The sequence below is a fragment of the Natrix helvetica genome (genome assembly GCF_964273705.1).
Source record: "Natrix helvetica genome assembly, chromosome: 3".
Classification (NCBI taxonomy): domain Eukaryota; kingdom Metazoa; phylum Chordata; class Lepidosauria; order Squamata; family Natricidae; genus Natrix; species Natrix helvetica.
The window spans coordinates 86305787-86327007 of record NC_138549.1 but is presented as its reverse complement, the minus strand read 5'-3'; the positions used below and the strand labels follow the sequence as shown (position 1 = coordinate 86327007).

General features: G+C 42.5%; 1 protein-coding gene across 6 annotated transcripts in view; it reads left to right on the top strand.

The window, feature by feature from the left end:
- The window catches only part of DPYD (dihydropyrimidine dehydrogenase), a 628073-nt gene that overhangs the window by 154287 nt on the left and 452565 nt on the right, over window positions 1-21221 (top strand). For all 6 annotated transcript variants that reach the window (XM_081946459.1, XM_081946458.1, XM_081946461.1 and 3 more), the window contains one exon: window positions 20687-20774. In XM_081946459.1, coding sequence (XP_081802585.1) covers window positions 20687-20774 — 88 coding nt within the window. The remainder of the gene's footprint in view (window positions 1-20686; window positions 20775-21221) is intronic.

Sequence of the window (21221 nt, the reverse complement as noted above, 5' to 3'; positions counted from 1 at the left end):
GGTCTGGTTCCCATATTATCAAGTATGGGCCTACTACCCAGTGTTTCGGAAAATGCAGTTGGTGGGCCCATACTTACATACAGACCACCACTCAACCTGAAGCAGATCCTTACAATCAAAAACAGCAGTGATGCCTCTGCATAACCAACCTCCCTTCTCCTCCCTTCTCCATGCCTTACCCCAATTTAAATCTTACATCACTCTAGCCACTCTTTACACCTGATGAAGTGAGATGCAGCTCACAAAAGCTTTTATTTTTTTTTTAATAATATGTGATAGTTGGAAAAAGTGCTACCAGACTGCCAGAATCCTTTTTTTTTGCCACCATAGACTAACTCAATTTTTCTCCTACAGTGTTCACAAAGCAATGAAAATTGAACATTAAAAAAACCCCTAAGACAAAATGTTTCACAAATACCCTATTATTTAAAAGCATGTCCTCCACAAACAGCGCAAAAGGTATTTTGGAAGCTATGCTTATGAAAGAAAGAACTATTATATTTCTTATCCTGTTACTATCAAGGAAAAGGAGAAAGGAAGGGGGGGGGGGAATGTTCCACTGAGATGCAGAGTGAGATTTCACTGACAAAGCTATGCCCTTAATGGAATTGGTTAGTATATAACTGGCTGCTGTAGAGTTTTCGGAGACTGTTATCTCCTCAGGTAGTACTCCTTAACAGTACTTTAGGCTTTGAATCCTTTGAGAACTTTGAAAATGTCTCCCTATCATACAATCCTTTCTTTGTTCCTTGTTTTTATGACTATGCTGTAGGTGATCTTCTTAGGAACAAGTTATCTTTACCTCCATTGATTTTAGCTTTGACACACACAAAAATGAGGATAGAGAGAGGTAATGCCTCAGGGAAGCAGACTTGTCAGAACGGGGATGTTCAGAAGAGAAATAACATGGAAAATACGGGGTTAGGAAGTTGCTACAGGAGGGGGGAAAAGTTAGAAATTTGGACTGATTCAGATTGAGGGGAATTTTAAGACAAATGAATCAGTCTCAGTACGATTGAAGCAAGAATATAATTCCAATAGAATAATTGTAGTAGTTGAGTGTTTGTTGAATGTATTTCATCTCGAATGTCATTTTGAATGTTCTTCTTTGTTTATAAATAGAGCCGTAGTGGGTCAGAACAAGCCAATCTAAAACAAGATTCTTAGGGTATACCTAGCCAAACAAATGGTTTATTGAAAATTCCACAAGCAAGACATTTTGTTTCCCAGCGAAATGTGTGTAATTGTGTTTTAATAATAAAATATACAACCATTACAACATTATATATCTTGTAAATGCCAGATTGAGCAATATAAGAATGGTTATCATCATGTAACTTCTTGTTTTGTAATTGTAAGAGAGAACGGTGTCCTAATCTGGATTGCTACCAGTCCCTTCGTGGAGAGGGAGCGGCTAACAAGTCTAATAATAATAATAATAATAATAATAATAATAATAATAATAATAATAATAATAATAATAATAATAATAATAATAATAATAATAATAATAATAATCAGAATCAGAATCAGAATCAGAATCAGAATCAGAATCAGAATCAGAATCAGAATCAGAATCACTGATCCAGACATCATTTGTTTTTAAAGAATCTTTCATAAATATGTCCGTGCACATAGACTGTTTCTTCAAAATGTGAATTTTGTGTATTCTATAAAAAAGGACTTGGGGAGAATTGCCTGTCATTTCAGCTGGTGGTCCTTGGTCTAGTTTGGCTACCATAGATTAATGATAATGAAATTATATAGCCGTGATGGTGAACCTATGGCATGTGTGCCACAGGTGGCACGCAGAACCCTCTCTGCGGGCACGCCAGCCGTTACCCAAGCCCAACTCCACTGTGCATGTGCCTCCCTCTGGCCAGCTGGTCCTTGGGGCTCTGCTGCGCATGCAGGGGATGTGCATTTTGGGAACACGCGTGCACATGTGGGGGGAGGAACACGTGTGGGGGACACTCACATTGCATTTTTGGCCTCGTGCAGTACCCCTCGTGCCCTGTTTTGTCTTCCAGGTTGGTGCAGGAGGCTTTACAGGGCCAAAATGGGATGCAGGGGCACCATGCGAGGCCAAAAAATGCAATGTGAGGGTTCCACACACATGTGCTTCTCCCCCCCGCATGGGGGGTGTCTCATGCATGTATGGCAGTTATGCACACATTTGGGTGGGTGGGGAGCATGCGAGGGATCATGCGCACATTGCATTATGAGTGCAGGAACACACACACATTGTTGCACATGTGCACTCGTGTTTTTGGCACGCAGTGACAAAAAGGTTAGCCATCACTGATATATAGCATAAAAATGTCAAGTTCAATCTGAACATCTGGCTAATTGGGATGAACCATAATAATACTCTCCCAAATCCAGGCTCTTGGAAAGAACTCTCTGGATCACGGGTGTCAAACTCATGGCATCACGTTGCCATCATGTGATGTATCATGACATTTTTTTCCCCTTCACGGAGCTGGTGTAGGCGTGGCCTACATGTGATGCTTCTGGCCTATGGGCCGCCAGTTTGACATCCTGTTCTAGGTGGATAAATATACTAAATCCACCCTAAAGATCTGGAAGAAAGTGCAATAAACCATAATTTCCCCCCAAATTTCTCATTTAATCTATATGGCTGATTTGAAATTATTTGGAAAAACAAAGACTGAACTGGATTCTTTATGAAAAAGCACAATAGACTTCGGAAAAATATTGGAATGGAACTTGGCACTGACAAGTATGCAACCATAGCCATAGAGACAGGCAACATTGTTGAAGATGATGAAACAGAGCTTAACAATGAACATTTGATAAACCTAGTAGTACCAGAAAAAAGCTACAAATATTCAGGATTTTTGGAAGCTTCCAATTTATTATGGAATGACATTAAAAAAAAAAAAACTTCTACCAAATATATCAAATGAGTTCAGAAATTTTGAAATCAAAGTTAAATGATGGAAACATCATCAAAGCAATTAATATGTGGGCAGTCTCTGCTATTCAATATACAGCAGGAATAGTTGGCTAGACCCAGATGAAACGTCATAATTTGGATTGGAAGAGAAGAAAACTAATGACAATGCAGCATGCTTCGTTGATATTGATACACTGTATTTACCAAGAGCTGATGTGGGTAAAGGATTTCTGTAGGTGAAGCAATCTATGAAGTAAGAAAAGAGGGCCTGAATGACTACAGGAGGAGGAGCTTCCGGAGGAATGGCGGTCTGCCGCTAGAGCTCCGTAGATCCGCGGGGTGCTTTCCAGGGAACTAGGAGTGCTGCCGGTCCCCTTTTCCAGCATGGGGGCCGGGTCCCCAGTAAACAGCTACCCTGGTTTCTTTTATGACCCGAATGGGTCCTCCAGGGTAGCTGGGTGTTTGGAAAAAGCATGAGGAATGTAAGGAACGTGAGGAACGAACTGGGAATGCAGCTGATGGGAGGCGGCGCCCGGAGAAGCCGCAGAGAGGCCGTCTGCGTTTGGAGCCGATTGAAGGAGAGGCAGACGGCCTCGAAATGGCGGATGGAGTGTGCGGAGGCGCGCCGATACCAGCGATGCCGAATTTGGACTTCAGGTTGGAGGCTGGTGACCTAGGACCATCTGGGACCATGGATTGAGGTGGCGAAGGCTGGAAGCACCGGACGCCAAATCCCTCGGCTTGCAGCTTGTTGTGAAAGGTAGCTGTGGGAGGTTTGAAAAGGCTTAAAAACCATGTTGGCCGAATTTGAGAGGATTGGAGACCGGCCGGGACCTTTGAGGCCGGCAAAGACTGGATGGGTAGGCCGAGAAGGAAGCTGGAGGCCGATGGGAGGCCGGTGGGAGCGGCGTTGGGGCCTGGAATAGTGGTTTGGGGGCCAAATTCGCAGCTGCAGGCCAAGGCAGGATTAAAAGCCGAGGACCTGGTAGGAATAGGACTACGATTCAGGAGGCTGTATAGAGACCGGGGGGGGGGGGGAGCTTTGTTGGTGGATTGCCAGGAGGCCCTTATCATCGTGCACTCTGACTGCACCCCCCCCTACCCCCCCCCTGCTGACTATTAACAACTGCCCCGGATTCTATCTGCATGAGCCCTAGAGGACTTCTTCCTACCCTATATGATTTACTGCTGATTGACCATCTGCCCCCTGCCTATTCCAACTACAGTCCAACTACCCCTTGCCATCCGCCACCTACCACCCACTGCCCCCACCTCTTGATTGTCATCTAACCAACCTATCACCATCCCCCCCCCATCTAAGACTAATGACTGGACTATTCTGTTTTGCTGCAACCATGCTTTTCAAATTTTTACTGGATTATGACATCTTCAGCATAGACCCTAAGCCCCGACGACGAACTCTTTTAACACTCTATGTATTTAAGGTCAGACCTGATCCTACTGCGAGAGTCCCCCCTCTCGCAGGTGTGGCCCTCCGCCCTTTCGAGGGCCCACCTTGATGACGGATTTATTAATCCCGAGAGGTGGAGGAAGCGGAGACTTAGGGGGTTTTTAGTTAGTTGTTTTTAAAAAATTTGTAGGGGTGGGGGCTCAGGGGTTGTGGGGTGGGTGGGTCAGATCAGGAGCGATGTGAGAGCCGGGCCTCCAGGTGTGGTCGTGAGCAGAAGGAGCGGAAGGGAGGAGGAGGGGGAGGATATCATTCATATACAGGGCTCTTTAATTCCAACGGTCGCAGGGAGGGGCAGATACGAGGACAGATTAAGAACTTACAGTCGGTTGGGAGACCGTGGTTGCTGGTTACACCCGGTCGCTTGTACCAACCCCCGCGTTCTAGGTGGTCAAGAGTTACAGACCCAAGGCCTGAGGCTGTTGTTATGCAATGCGAGGTCCGTTGTTAACAAGGCCCCCCTCATTCACAATCTAATTTTAGAGGGGGAGCCGGACCTCGCGGGAATAACGGAGACCTGGTTGGGCCACGAGGGAGGTCTTCCCCTCGTGGAAATGTGCCCACCAGGCTACCGAGCATTTCACCAGCCCCGGGCCCAGGGAAGGGGCGGTGGGGTGGCAGTAATTATTCGGGAGGACTTAGAGCCGAGGGAGTCTACTGTGCCACAGACGTCCGGATGTGAATCCCTTGTTGTGAAATGGGGCCCTGGGAGACAGTTGGGCCTGCTGATAGTATACCTGGCTCCTCGCTATACATCAGCGGCCCTGCCCTAACTCCTTGAGCTGATCGCATCGGTGACGGTTGAGACCCCCAAACTTTTAGTGATGGGGGATTTTAACCTGCCATCGATGGGAGAAGCATCAGAGGGGGTTCGGGAGTTCATGGCTTCCATGACAGCCATGGACCTGACTCAAATGATTCAGGGCCCGACACATGAGGGAGGACACACTCTGGACCTTGTTTTTGTCTCTGGCCAGTGGCTGAGTGATCTGGGAGGAGGGGACTTAACCATCACTCCCTTGTCATGGTCAGATCACTCACTCCTTCGTCTTGACTTCCCTGGTGCTACCTCCCGCTGCGGGGAGGCGGAACCGGAAAGTACCAGATGGTTCCGCCCCAGGTGCCTGATGGAACCTGATAGGTTCCAGACGGAGCTTGGGCCACCTCCTGTAACCTTGACCCGCCCCCGGGTAGAGGACCTGGTGGTCGCGTGGAATAATGCGACTACTGGGGCCTTGAACCGGGTGGCGCCTTTGCGGCCTCTCCGGCGGCAACGATCCACCCTGGCCCCTTGGTTTACCGAGGAACTAAGGGTGATGAAATGCCGCAAGAGACGTCTAGAGAGTCGTTGGAGATCCTCTCGCTCCGAATTTGATCGAACACAGGCACGAGCCCATTTAAGGACGTACCTTGTGGCATTGAGAGTGGCCAAACGCCAATATTGTGCCACTCTCATTGCATCCGCGGAGAACCGCCCTGCCGCCCTGTTTCGGGTGTCCCGCTCCCTCTTGTTTCAGAGGCCGCGGGAGGCCCCTCTACAGGGCAGGGCAGAGGAATTTGGTAAATATCTGCAGGATAAAATTGCTCAAATCCGGAGGGATTGGGTCCCTGTCAGTGGTCCAATGGAGACGTCCATGGCGAGTCTTGAGGAATCGATCTGGGAGGAGTTTGACTTGGTTGCCATCGAGGATTTGGACAGAATGCGTGGACGACTGCGACCCACCACATGTTTATTGGACCCGTGCCCCTCCTGGCTTGTACTGGCATCCTGGGAGGTTACACGAGACTGGCTCCTGGGCCTAGTGAACGCTTCGTTGAGCGAGGGGTCTCTCCCGGCCGCCTTGAAAGAGGCGGTGGTGAGACCCTTGCTCAAGAAGCCTTCCCTGGACCCTTTGGAGCTGGCCAATTATCGTCCTGTCTCCAACCTTCCCTTTTTGGCGAAGGTTGTAGAGAGTGTGGTGGCCTACCAGTTTCCACGTAATCTGGAGGAAAATGATTATCTAGACCCGCGCCAGTCCGGCTTCCGCCCCGGTCACAGCACGGAGACGGTCTTGGTCGCATTGGTGGATGATCTCTGGAGGGCCAGAGATAGAGGTTGTTCCTCTATCCTGGTCCTATTAGACCTCTCGGCGGCTTTTGATACCATCGACCATGGTATCCTGCTGCGCCGGCTGGAGGGGTTGGGGGTCCGGGGCACCGTTTTGCGGTGGTTCGGCTCCTACCTTTCTGGCCGGACGCAGCGTGTGTTGGCAGGAGAAGAGAGGTCGACCCTACGCCCCCTTACTTGTGGGGTGCCACAGGGGTCGGTCCTCTCGCCACTCCTGTTCAACACATATATGAAGCCGCTGGGTGAGATCATCCGTGGTTTCGGGGTGGGATACCACCTGTACGCTGATGATACTCAGCTGTACTTTTCCACCCTGAACCACCCCAACGAGGCCATCGAAGTGATGTCCTGGTGTGTGGAAGCCGTACGGATCTGGATGGATGACAACCGACTCAAGCTCAACCCCTCCAAGACGGAGTGGCTGTGGGTACCAGCTCCCCGGTTCAGCCAATTAACTCCATCATTGGCCATTGGGGGCATTCAACTTGCCCCCGTGGAGCGGGCGCGCAATTTGGGCGTCCTCCTGGATGCCCGGCTGTCCATGGATGACCATGTGACAGCCGTGGCAAGGGGGGCGTTCCACCAGGTTCGCCTGGTGCGCCAATTGCGCCCCCTACTGGACCGGGACGCCTTAGGCACAGTCACTCATGCGCTGGTGACGTCTCGCTTGGACTACTGTAACGCTCTCTACATGGGGCTTCCCTTGAAATGCACCCGGAGGCTACAGTTGGTCCAGAACGCAGCCGCGCGGGTAATTATGGGGAGTACTAGGTACTCCCATGTGACACCGTTCCTGCGCGAGCTGCACTGGCTTCCTGTGGTCTATCGGGTGCGTTTCAAGGTTTTGATAACAATCTTTAAAGCGCTCCATGGCTCAGGACCTAGTTACTTGCGGGATCGTATTCTGCCCCATACATCCCTGCGACCAATCCGCTCGCACAGAGAGGGCCTCCTCCAGGTGCCGTCCACTAGACAGTGTCAGGGGGCGGCGCCTAGGAGTAGAGCCTTCTCTGTGGCAGGCCCAGCCCTGTGGAATGACCTCCCTCCAGATATTAGGAATACCTCTGACCTCCGCTCCTTTCGTATTAAGCTTAAGACCCACCTATTCCAAGTAGCTGGCCTGGCTCAACTTTGATCTAACCATATCGCTCCTGACGGGTTTTTAATTGGTTATTTTAATTATATTTAATTATTTAGGGGTTTTTTAATCACTGTATTCTAATTGTTTTTTATTCATCAGCCGACCTCCTCCTTGTGTATGTCTCGGTATATGTCTCTGTTATATGTTTGTTTTGTCCACATATTTATTTCATATGTTTCATTGTACGCCGCCCCGAGTCCTTCGGGAGAGGGTGCGGCTAAGAAATAAATATTTATTTATTTATTATTTACATTAAGAAAAGCCAAGAACCCTTGCTGAAGCAGTCAATTCAGAAAAGCTATTGAAAATAACAAAGTTAAATACTGAATAGAGGAGAAAAATAAAAACCGATTTGTTAATTGGAATTTGCTAATTCATTACTTGAAGTAAAATATTCAGGGAAATAGAATTGGAAGAAATTCAGAAAAGTTGTGAAAATATAAGACCCCAAAGTAACAATAGTGTAGAAAAAGAAACTGAGATAACAAATGGAAATGTAAAGAAAACAATTCATATGAACTACACAAATGATAACTTAGAAGAAATAATAACAACAAGAACTAGTACAGGCCAGCACTGAAACAACCGATAAACTGACCTCCTTACAAGAAGAATTTCAAGAGAAGTTTATGGCATATGCAGAATTATCAGTAGAAAGACAAAGATTGCCAGCATTAAAAATAGTGCCAAAAAAGACCTAGCATCTGTAATTAAGAATGTGAATAAGATGCTTGCAAGGATTAAAATAACATTTATCAAACAGACCAATCAGATTGCTTAGAGTACAGCAGTGGCGGTTATAGAATAAATAGATATCGAAATTGGAAAACCAAAGGCAAAATCATATTAAATCCCAAAGTCAAAGATCAGATTGGAGGCCAAGTAAAGAAATTAATATCAGATGCAAGTAATTTAAAAAATATGAAAGAACAAAAATTGAAGAATGTAAGTCTAATAAAAAGTATTGGCTTTGCAGCAGAAAAATAGAACAAGTTTTGGAAATAATAAAGTAACAAATAGTGGCAATAGCCGGGAAAAGAGACACCATTCATCCAATTTAACTAAAATAAGCTATCTCAATCAGATAAGAGGCAATTCTACCTGTATAAATGGCAATAGAAATTATGAACATGGAAAACCAAACAAAATGGAAACAATCTAATTTGGGGAAGATCTATGGGAAACTCAAAAAGAATTTAATAAAAATGCTAGATGGATAAAATAACATAATAATAATAATAATAATAATAATAATAATAATAATAATAATAATAATAATAATAATAATAATAATAATAATAATAATTATTTATTAGATTTCTAGACCGCCCCCTCTCCCCGAAGGGACTCGGGGTGGTGTACAGGTATAAATTTAAAAAACCATACAAACAATAGTATACATAGCTAAAATTAGATTAAATAGCCCCTGTACGAATTTATAAAAATTAAAAACTTAGACCATAAAACCAATCATAAAATTTAAAAATAAAACTGAGGTGGGAAAGTTGGAATTAGGCCAGGCCGGCTAGCTGAAACAGGTGGGTTTTGAGTTTCTGATGGAAGGAGCGGAGGTCCGTAGTCATTCTGATGTCAGGGGGAAGGTCATTCCAGAGGGTTGGGCCCATCACAGAGAAGGCCCTTCCCCTAGGCGTCGCCCGCTGGCACAGCCTAGTGGACGGCACCCGGAGGAGTCCCTCTCTGTGCGAGCGAATCAGCCGAAGGGATGTATGGGGCAGGATACGATCCCGCAAATAACTAGGTCCTGTGCAATGGAGCGCCTTAAAGATGATGGTCAACACCTTGAAACGCACCCGAAAAGGCACAGGCAGCCAGTGTAGCCCGCGCAGGAGAGGTGTTACGCGGGAGTAGCTAAAGACTACCGAGATTGCCCGCGTGGCCACATTCTGAACCAGCTGCAGCGTTCGGGTGCATCTCAAGGGGAGCCCCATGTAGAGAGCGTTGCAGTAGTCTAGCCGGGATGTCACAAGCACATGAGTGACTGTGCAAAGGGCGCTCCAGTCCAATAGGGGATGCAATTGGCGCACCAAGCGAACCTGGTGGAACGCCCCCCTGGCCATGGCTGTCACATGGTCATCATGGACAGCCGGGCATCCAGAAGGACGCCCAAATTGTGTACCCGATCCACGGGGGCCAGATGTTCGCCCCCAATGGCCAGTGATGGAATAAGCTGGTTGAACCGGGGCGCCGGTAACCACAGCCACTCAGTCTTGGATGGGTTGAGCTTGAGTCTGTTACTTCCCATCCAGATCCGTACGGCTTCCAGAACCGGGACATCACTTCGATAGCATCGTTGGGGTGGTTTGGGGTAGAGATGTACAGCTGGGTGTCATCCGCGTACAGATGGTAATCTACCCCAAACCCACGAATGATCTCGCCCAGCGGCTTCATATATGCATTGAACAGGAGAGGCGAGAGGACCGACCCTTGTGGCACCCCACAAGTGAGCGGCCTCGAGGTCGACCTCTGCCCCCCTGCCAATACAAATTGCGCTCAGCCAGAGAGGTAGGAGGAGAACCACCGCAAAACGGTGCCCCTCATCCCCAACCTCTCCAATCGATGCAATAGGATACCATGGTCGATGGTATCGAAAGCCGCCGAGAGGTCTAATAGGACCAGGATGGAGGAGCAGCCCCCATCTCTGGCCCTCCAGAGATCATCCACCAACGTGACCAATGCCGTCTCCGTGCTGTGACCGGGCCGGAAACCGGACTGGCGCGGGTCCAGATAATCAGTTTCCCCCAAGTGGCGTGGAAACTGTTGTGCCACCACACTCTCTACAACCTTCGCCAGAAAGCAAAGGTTGGAGACGGGACGGTAGTTGGCTAATAAAGCTGGGTCCAGGGAAGGCTTCTTGAGGAGAGGCCTCACCACCGCCTCTTTCACGGCGGCCGGCAGGAACCCTTCACTCAAAGAAGCGTTGACTAACTCCTGGAGCCAGCCTCGTGTGACCTCCCAGGATGCCAGTACAAGCCAGGAGGGACACGGGTCCAATAAACATGTGGTGGCTATGAAGATGATTTAAGTAAAACCTGAATGGAAGGCCTAATTTTAACAGCAGAAATGGTTAAAAAGTGAGTGATGTTTAATTTCTCAGAGGCATAATAGTGAACAACATGTTGAGAACCAATCAATCAACTACTGGAAGAAACCTCACTAACACGGTGAGTTTAGTTTTGGGGATTTTTTTTTTAATAGAAGGCAGTTCTCAGAGTGCTTGAGGCAGTTTATAATTACAAAATAAATAAAGGTAAGCTTTACAATACATAAAACATTTTAACACTGAAAATTGGTGCAGTTATTTACATAGCTTTGGAAGGACAGTTTAAATATCTATACCAGTGGTTCTCAACCTGTAGGTCGGGACCCCTTTGGGGGTCGAATGACCCTTTCACAGGGGTTGCCTAAGACCATTGGAAAATACATATTTTCGATGGTCTTAGGAACCGAGACACCAATTTTATGGTTGGGGGTCACCACAACATGAGGAACTATATTAAAGGGTCATGGGATTGGGAAGGTTGAGAACCACTGATCTATACCGTACATTCTGTCTGGAAGGCAGGACAGAAAAACATAGTTTAACCAATACCAATTAATTATTTTGCATTCGAATTTCTTGTGAAAAAAAATTAAAGAATGTTGATCATTGTTGGCAATGCTTGGTCTACCCTTAGATAGTAAATTATTTACAAAAGAGGATAAGACTTGTTCAATGAAATAATATCTAGGTATTGGTCAGCTCAGAAACAGTTTGTTGGTCCAACCAGATCAGCCCTTGCAGATGTTCGCAGATTCAGTGTAGAAACCTGCAGGAGAAAAGCTTCATGCATAATGATTTTTTAAATAGCTTCCATGTTGTCTTTTACCAGGACTCACATAGTGATGCAACATGTATCGTCAGACAACCCTGGGTTAAAAAAACTATCCTGGGCATTTGCAGCAGAGATAATAGGCAAAGTGGGGTCACTCTCCAGATCAGTGTTGAGGGTAAAAAAAAAGGACAAAAGGTTTCAATATCTGAAGCATTATTCCAGAGGCAACAAGTTAAAATTTTGACACAGGCCAAGTTACCCACGTAGTTACAGTAAGGGCTTATTTTAGGGCATGGTGTAGCCAAGTTGAAACTGTCAAAGATATAATTTCAGCATTTTGAATGGCCCAGAAAGTATTTTATTTATTCCAAATGAACTTTTTATGCACTCAAGTGCAGTTGGTATAGCTTAGATTGATTTCTAGTCTATTTGAGAACACGAACAGATATTTCAGAACAACAGTAGTTCAGCCATGTGGAAGCCAAAGCAGATTCAGTTATGCACATGAAAAATTTTCCCATTGAATGCATAGTGGTCTTCCATATTGGATGCTTGAGGAAAGGTTTTGAATTTGAAAGGTTTTGTCAGAAAGCAGGACTTATGAAGAGACCTAAAAATATCAGTTGGCAGCTATGCCTTTGGCCATTCTACCATTGGCTAAAAGAGGCATATTTAAGGCAGCCTTAAATGTTTATTTTTTTCAATTTCAAAGCCAAATAGCCAATAGAACTGTAAAAGTCTTTAGATGGGAGATTCGTTGGACAGAAATGCTGAGATTAGGATGAAAATATTTTCAGGTAGACAGGCCAGGTAAGTGTTAGCAAAGAGGAGGAAATGTTTTGCTAAAGGACATAGATTTGCATAAAATTCATAAGCCATATAGCTGGCTTTTCTGCAGCTACAAATACAAATTAAGAAGTAATTATAAGCAGAAATACAAATCATCATTATGGGAGGATACTGACTCCTGCCATATAAATCATCTGTTACACTGCTGTTTTGAGCAGCTGACAATTTCAAAGCTTCCATTCTTCCTTATTTTTATATACTGTCTTATCAGCCCTACTTTGGAGTATTTTACTAGTTTTATGGCGAGGGGGCAATTAATTTTCTATTTTTTTTAAAGAAAAACTTAGAAACTCAGGGTCATATCCAGATTGACACTGAAATGTCATGTCTACTGATGTTTCTGAGGGTTTTTTTAATCACAATTCTAAGAATATTCCAAACTGTTCTTTTTTAGAGAAAAGAATGCATATTTAATTGCAAAGGGAACAAATGCATTTATTTTGCTTGAGACGTTACCTGTTTCTTTTTAAGGGAAAGCAGGACGTAAAATTTGTCACTATTAAAAAATAGTGACAGGAACTGCAGCTTTGAGGTTACATAGTTGTTAGAGTGCAATGCTGCAGGCTACTTCTGCTGACTGCCAGCTGATTGCAATTTGGCAGTTCGAATCTCACCAGGCTCAAGGTTGACTCAGCCTTCCATCCTTCCAAGGTGATAAAATGCTGACTCCGTAAACCGCTTAGAGAGGGCTGTAAAGCACTGTAAAGTGGTATATAAGTCTAAGTGTTATTGCTATTTGCGTGTTTGTTAATTTATTTTTCCCATTTATGTCCTATGATTTTCTTACATTTACATTGGAAGGCTGGTATGTGTAGGTCAGAAAGCAGCAACTTACTTGTTGCATGAACAGAAGTGTTTTTGCATAATATTAAGTGAATAATGGATGCTTCTGTGGTGTTTAAAATGTTAAATTTTATAGCCTCCTTGCTCTAGGCAACAACATGTAACAATCAACACAATTATAACAATAAAAAGAAACATTTCTTGCTTTTTTGTCTGATTTAGTGTTCTTTGTTGTATTTTAATTGTCTTATAGTTGAAGCAGAAATGATCTCTTCAATGAATAGTGATTCAAAGTGCACTGATTACAGTATATTGAAATTTAAATAGGATATACAGTCCATTGAACAGGAAACCTGTGTACTTATTTTTGACATTAGTAGATTTTTTCCCACTGTTTCTCATCCTCCCAAGTAGGTGCTTTTGTTATGAGTATGAGTTGAGTGTATTTTCATAAAGAAATAACTTTTTGTAAAAGGATTTATTTAAAATTAAAATCATATGTGCTTCTTCAGTGTTCATTCTTTAAGGATATTAAACATGCTTTGCCCACCTGTTGCATTGTTATAAAACAGGCTAGGTGCTCTTTCTTGTACCATTAAGAAAGAGATGCCACCTAGGCAGAACAAATTTTAGGAGTACATACACATCGATACATTTTAGGAGTATATACCCTGTTTCCCTGAAAATAAGACCTCCCCAGATAATAAGCCCAATCAGGCTTTTGAGTGCATGCACTAAAATAAGCCCTCCCCTGAAAATAAGCCCTCCCCTGAAAAAATTGCAAGACAGCAGCAGCCATGAGGTGACCACACTCACCACGTCCTGCATCTCAAAAATAATAAGACCACTCCTGGATCACTTCCGGTTCCTGTAGGTGACGGATGTGTTGTCCGCTGCTCATCTTCCCAGTGGGCTCCTTTTAGGAGCACAGTGGGCCCTGGAGGGGTCTGCTGCCGCAGGGCGGCTTGCTGGAATCCCCCAGACTCGGCGGCAGCCGGCGGGGGTGTTTCCAGCCTCGCCCCAGGAGCCGGGGAGCGGAGGGGGAGCATGAAACAGCTGTTGGCTATCTGCCCTTTCGCCGAATGGGCTCCGGGAGGAAAGAGTTAAGCGAAAGAAGAGCGGCTGAAGTGCTGGTGGGGAGAGATCCGCCCTAATCTTCTTAATCATCGTTAACAGATAAGCAGCAGACTATTATAAATTTTGTTCAATCCATTTGAAACTGAAAGATTAGAGGGGGGTGTTTCTTTCTCTTTACCCCCCCCCCTCGGACAAAGCGGCATTTGAACTATCTCTCTCTCTATTGGAATGGAGAGAGAATAAAGGTTGACCTGCCACTTGTACTAACTATGTGAGAAAGACTGATATCACAGCTGCAAGAGGTGATTGCTGAGCTGTTTTCTTAAAAGGGAAAAACTTTATGAAACTCCTTGTTCTTCTCCCTGCGAAAGGAGGAGCCAAGTTGGCTCCTCTTCATCTTTGTACTTATAAATGAAGTCTGCCTTTTGAAACTACCTTTGGAAAAAAAATCTCTGGTAATTGTCTTGATACCCCCTCTGAAGGTGCTCTGCACCTCTCCTGTTACGTGGGCTTCCTGATTAATTTTGACTATTTGACTTTTCCTCTTTCTGATGTACCTCCGTGCCTTGGAACTGTGAAGGAGAACTAACTTTTCATTTTTGGATTTGCCTGCTGCCTTGGACCGGTACCCTCCTCTGATGCCATTTTCTTTGTAAAAGACTTATCATCCCTGAACGCAGATAAATGGGGCCCAAAAAACCACCAACGAGTCCTGCTTCTGCCACCTCCACTCCGAGCATGCAACAGATGAAAATTACTTCATTGTTACAACAAGAAAGGACTGGAGAGAGCTCAAAAGAACTATCTGTTAACCAAATGTTTCAGGAAAGTATGAGAGGTCAAAATGAGTTGAAAAAAGAGGTGACAGATTTCAAAGATGAACTCAGAGGTGTACAACATCATATAACAGAAAATAAACAAAGAATTGGGATGTTGGAGGAGGAGGCAACTGGATTGGGAGAGGAGGTTAAGGCAGTCCGGAAGGGAAATTTAGAACTGGAAAATTTTATGGTAAAAATAGAACTTGAAAGAATGTCCTTTTTTCTCAGATTCCAGAACCTACCAGAGACAGAAAATGAAGATCTTAAGGATATTATGAGTACAATTTTAGCAGAATATATTAAGAGAAATAAGGAACAGTTGTGGTGGGATATGGATCTGGTTTACAGGATTAATTCAGCATATGCTAGAACACACAATGTTCCAAGGGAGGTACATGTTAAGTTTCTTAGGAGGACCATGAGGGATGAGGTGCTAGGGGCCCAAAGGGAGGGACCATTAAAATATAAAGAAATCACCATTCTTAAGCAAATTCCGAAAAAAATAAAGGAAAAAAGGAGAAATTATTCCTCCTTATGAAAGAAATTATACAATAAAAGAGTTTGGTTATTGCCAGAGGGAATGTTGATTTTTTGGGAGGGAAATAGAATTAGAATTAATACAATGGAGGAGACAGAAGCCTTCATTAAAAAACATAGTTCTCTCCTAGAGGACGAAAATAGGGGAGGTGGTGAAAAAGGTAATAATGTGCAAGATATGAAGGAGGGGGGGGCTGTGGCTCCATGTGGGGACAGGGAGGAGGGAGCAATATCGGAAAGGCTCAGGTCACAAAAATAAATGTATTTGAAATACTATGGTAATTGTTGATATACTAGAAAGTGACAAAGAAAGAGATGATTGAACATATGGTTGACATAATGTAAAACAAGATTCTGTTTATGCTTATCTTTTATACGTTATTTTTAACATTGTGAAAATTGTGAGATTTGGGGGGATTTCTACCACTAGCACGGGAGCTGCCAAAATTTTCTATGTACCTTTTTTACCTTTCCCTATAAATGTTTAAAAACCAATAAAATTCTTCTTAAAAAATAATAATAAGACCACTCCGAAAATAAGGCCAAGTGCTTATTTCGGGAGTCAAAAGAAAATAAGACCCTGTTTTATTTTCGGGGAAACATAGTACAAATTCATAAATTCATAGTAATTATAGTTCAAAGAAATAATTAATTTTTATAAACAATAAGTTTAGATCATTTATAAACAATAGGTTTAGATCATTAATTTAGCCATTGTCTTCCTTGATCTAGTTTGGATAGAGTACTTCTCTTTTCAAAATAGCGTGGAAATAAATGTGTGGGGTTGGATGCTGTATATGTTTATGACTTTTAAAATGTTTTCTTTCATTTTTCCTCAGTATTATTTAATTTAAATGATAATGCATCCAGTTTGAAAGACAACAGAAGTCATCAGAAGCATGAAGTTCAAAATAATAGAAATTTTATAGAAAAAATATCATTATTTCTCTGGAATAATTTACATAGGTTATAGAATGGTTTGTTTGGTTTTTTTTTTTGTGTAATTGTTGTTGCATTTCTCTCCAAGTGTAGAGCCATGTTTGTGATTTCTCACTATATCAATCATTTATAGCCATTTAGGTAATAATGTTCTGACATGCCTCTCCTACTGTCTTATTTTATGCCATTTGCCCAGTTCCTTGGAATCCTGCACCTTTTGCTGTTTGGGAACAGTAAATGCACTCTGTAATATCTATTATGGCATGGTCAAAGGCTAATTTATTGTCAAATAGAAAAAATAGGTCAACACTAATGTCACTTGATGATCAAGCCCCCCTCCCCCCCCCAAAGTTTAATAAAACATCTCGCCAGCATGCATCCTGCACAGCGGTTGATATTTTATTACAACTGCAGTACCTGGGCTGTAGCAGTGGTGTAATTACTGAGCTGTCAGAGTGATAAGTGGGATTAATGGCAGACTGATGCACTTTAGTCTGCAGAGTGCTCTGAGAATTGGAAGATGGTGTTGTTATAAGAGTCTGTCTATACTGGCATATTCGCAGCGCTTCCAGCCCCCTCTCTTCCCAGCCAATGCCACAAATTCAGGCTTGCATTGCCCTGCCTCATTAACATTTGACATTTTCAACAGCTGTTATTTATGAGCCAGCTCCATAATAATAATAAAATAAAATATGGAGATGTATAGTGTTTGGTGAAAGATGCATAATGACGCCATTATACACGTGCCGTAGTGCAAAAAAAAAAAAAAAAAGGCTTCCTGGTCAATCTTGATTTGATCTTGTTTTATTTTACCTTTCCTGGTTGAATCTAACAGGCAGTTGCTTTGAATGATGATTTGAATGGTAATGTCTTCCAAGCTGGTCTACTTTTGACAAAATTATATTCCTCTTCTCCTTTGTTAGAGGAGCCAAAGAGGCTTACACATTGTTTTCTCATAAATTTGAACTTTAAAGTTGAATTTACCTATATTTTATTCAAAAGTAACTCTCACATTGAACCATATTCTCCTCTTGAATGTTATGGTACTTCTACATTTTCTCAATTCTGGTTTGAATATCTTTTTACTCTCTTTCTTGAGTAAAGATTATATTATGGGTTAAATACTCTTCTTACTTTTCTTAAAAATAAGTTTACCACCTCACATTCAACATCTGATTATAAATAACATGACATGATTATTATTTGATAATCATAAGAATGATCTGAATATGGGAGATTGCAACTCACCACGTCGTAAAAAGTATGAGTTGGTACTTTATGACATGGTATTCTACCTCTTAGCTTTTAGGAAATGCATGTTAATAACTGTGATACTTGGAGCAAGTAAAACAGAGCAATTCTACAGTTCCTATTTTCCAGATCAGTAACATTTTCTGGAAAGGGAAGGGATACTGATTTGCCTGAAGTCACCTCATGTATTTATGTCTGACTCTACTGCTCTGCCATTTTGCAAGTAGAAAAATAGATTCAAAAGAACAACAAAGGAATGCTTAGATCAGAGTGAAGTTTATTAAGAGCAAGGAATCTTATAGATTTTGATTAAGTTCATAAGATGGGAATCAGTTTGCATTCTTCTATAACCTTTTGAAGATTGATCATTTGTCCCTGATCGTTAAAGATGATTTAACAGAACCTGCTCATGCCAGTTCTACGTGGCATGATTTATATTACTTCAAATATATCTGATAATATACCTGATAACAATATATGATAAACCATGATATCAGTATTATAATTTGGAACCTTGCCCCGTGATTTGAAGATGGCTGCTCCCCATCTCTAACCTTTAGACTTTCTATTTTTCTTTTCAAAACATGCCCACATGGTCCTTGTTTTCTAGCTGTTGTTACTTTAGTAAGAAACTCCACCAGGGCCAACTCTCTTTTGACGTAACCCAAACAGTCCCAAGTCTGGATAAATTGAGAAGGGTTCTCCAGATTATAGAAAAATTAGAACTACAGAAGTCCAACAATTTACTTACCTTGGTAGCAGGGTCAATTGCTGCTGGCGTTACTGCCGGTTTGCAATGTGCGCTAGATGCACGTTGCGTATATGTGCGCTGTTCAATGTAAATTGTTCTGTGTACATTTGCAGAACAATTTACCGTGAACTGTGTACACGCAGTCACTAAAATTCAAAATGATGGCGCCCAAGCGGCAGCGAGGGAACTGGTTTGGGGGCGTGTCAGGTCTGGGTCGCTACTGATTCTGCAACCCAGGCCTGAATTCCACTACCAGTTCGGCCAAGCTGGGCCGAACCGGCAGCAACCCACCTCTGCTTGATAGCATTATATCTATGAATGGAGGTACAGATCAGGACATTAACCATCAAATTGGAATGGCAATGGGCGGATTTCAGTGCATTCACCCAATTTGGTCCACACAACCGTAAGTATTACTACAAAGATAAAACTCTTCAAAAGTACTGTTATACCAACTGCACTATATATTTGTGGAACATGGAGGTGTACAACCATAATTAAACAGTTGAATGTTCTCCAACATCACTGCTTGACAATCTTCCACATCTCATATCGTGACCACATCCCTAATGAAGAGGTACTACAAAGATTAGATTTAGAACACCTATTGAGTGTGAATGAACGTCAAATGCAGTTTGTTTACCATATTTTATGTATGCCTAAAGACATAGTGCAATTGCACTATGCTGGCCTCAGAAAACCAGGTCCCCAAACAAAGGAGTTCTTAAGATTATTGCTATCCCTTGGGACAATGCCAAAGCTGCTGTAAATGATCAAAACCACTGGAAAACACTTGTTGACAATATGCTCTGCATGCAATCTAATGATGATGATGACGACGGCGACTCTAGTATGATCTCCTTTGATTGCAAGTTAAACCATAATTTAACATTACAGTAGATTATCCAAATAATTCAAAGTACACTGACGATGTTTCCTCGAATGGGGACAAAAATTTTGCAATCAAATTGCTAAGCTCGGAGCTCAAACCAATTATCCAAATATATCAGAATTGCAAACCATAACCTGAAATTGATTTATTTGGACATACTAGTAAACCACCTTCTTGAGAATAGGATCACTGTAAGTGCAGAGCTTGTTCAAATGGCAGTACAGGTAGTCCTTGACTTATAATAATTCATTTAGTGACCTTTCAGTGTTACAGCGGCACTGAAAAATGGGATTTTAAACTCGTCCTCATATTTACAACCTACACAGCATCCCTATAGTCATGTGATTAAAATTTGGTCGCCAGGAATCCAACATGTATTTACAATGGTTGCAGCATCCTGGACTCACACAATTGCCATTTGCAACTTTACCAGCCAGCTTCCAGCAAGCAAAGTCAACCGGGAAAACCGGATTTGCTTAAGGACCACATGATTTACAATCACAACGATTCACTTATCAACTGTGGCTAAACAGGTTCTCAAAATTGGGTGCCTCAACAATCGCCTCACTTAAAAACAGAAATTCTGGTCTGAATTGTGGTTGTTACATATATGACATAGATTAGTGTTACATTTTGACACAAATAAGTATATTGATTTTTTTTTTGCTCTTTATCCGTCTTTTAAACTATTGTTAGGCAGAATGCTAATATTTATGAAAGTTTTATATTGTGGAAATGCTCAGAATAGAATTAATCATTCTGAATTCAACATATCTTATTCTCTGTGTTAATATTAGATTTATTCTGTCTTCCTCTGTTGGTATTTTATTTTGGTTCTATTGTGTTTTTATTGTTTTGATGGAATATGCTCAAAAATGTTAAATATTAGGTGATAAAAAATACAAAAGCAAAATAATTATCCGGACTCTGCAAGCTGGGTAGGGAATGCAGTGACTTAAAATCTGCTGGCTTAGTGCTACATGTTGCTTTTGCCTGTTTGAAATAAAGACTTTGCAGAAGAGTGTCATCACATAATACAAATCATAACATACATTCACTGGGGAATTGTATTTTATGGGTGGCTTGCTTTTCACTTTCAAGATTTGAATGATCTGGGATCAGCTGCCTTAGTTTACCTGTCTGTGACATGGGGATAATAGCACTTACCCATGGGAACCTTTTTGAGTTTCTGCCCGAACAGTAGAGTATTATTAATTTTTAGATTGATTAGCTTCTGTCAGGTACATGGAAAAATTGTATGTTGTTGGCAGTGCTTTGTGCTCTAAGTCACTCTAACTCATTTACTTTCCTCCCCAGGTGCTTAAAGTGTGCAGATGCCCCCTGTCAGAAGAGCTGCCCAACTAATCTAGACATCAAGTCATTTATCACAAGTATTGCAAACAAGGTAAAAAAAAATGGCAGAGGAAAAAGGAAGGCAGGAAGAAAAAGAAATGAAAGGCAAAAACTGCGGTTGCTGCAGTTGTTTTGTATGATTGAATTACAGCCCTTATCTTTGTGTGTAGCTTAATGAAATAATGTTTGGAGCAGCTTTTACAAAATTTAGCAGACTTTTCTTAATTGCATAATTATTCTTGCTACTTTCCTGTGGAGATACTGTATGCTAAATACATAGCTAATATATAGTACATTGACTCTCAAATATCTTTTTATGGGTTTTGGTTTTAATATATCTTAACGGATATTATTTTGTGTTTCATGTGTTTGTGTATATGTATGCACGTGTGCATGTATGTATGTATGTATGCTTCTGTGTGTATACACATATACATACATAGACATACTGTACTGTATTTGCTATCTATTGTATGTACTATAATGTCACTGTATAGGG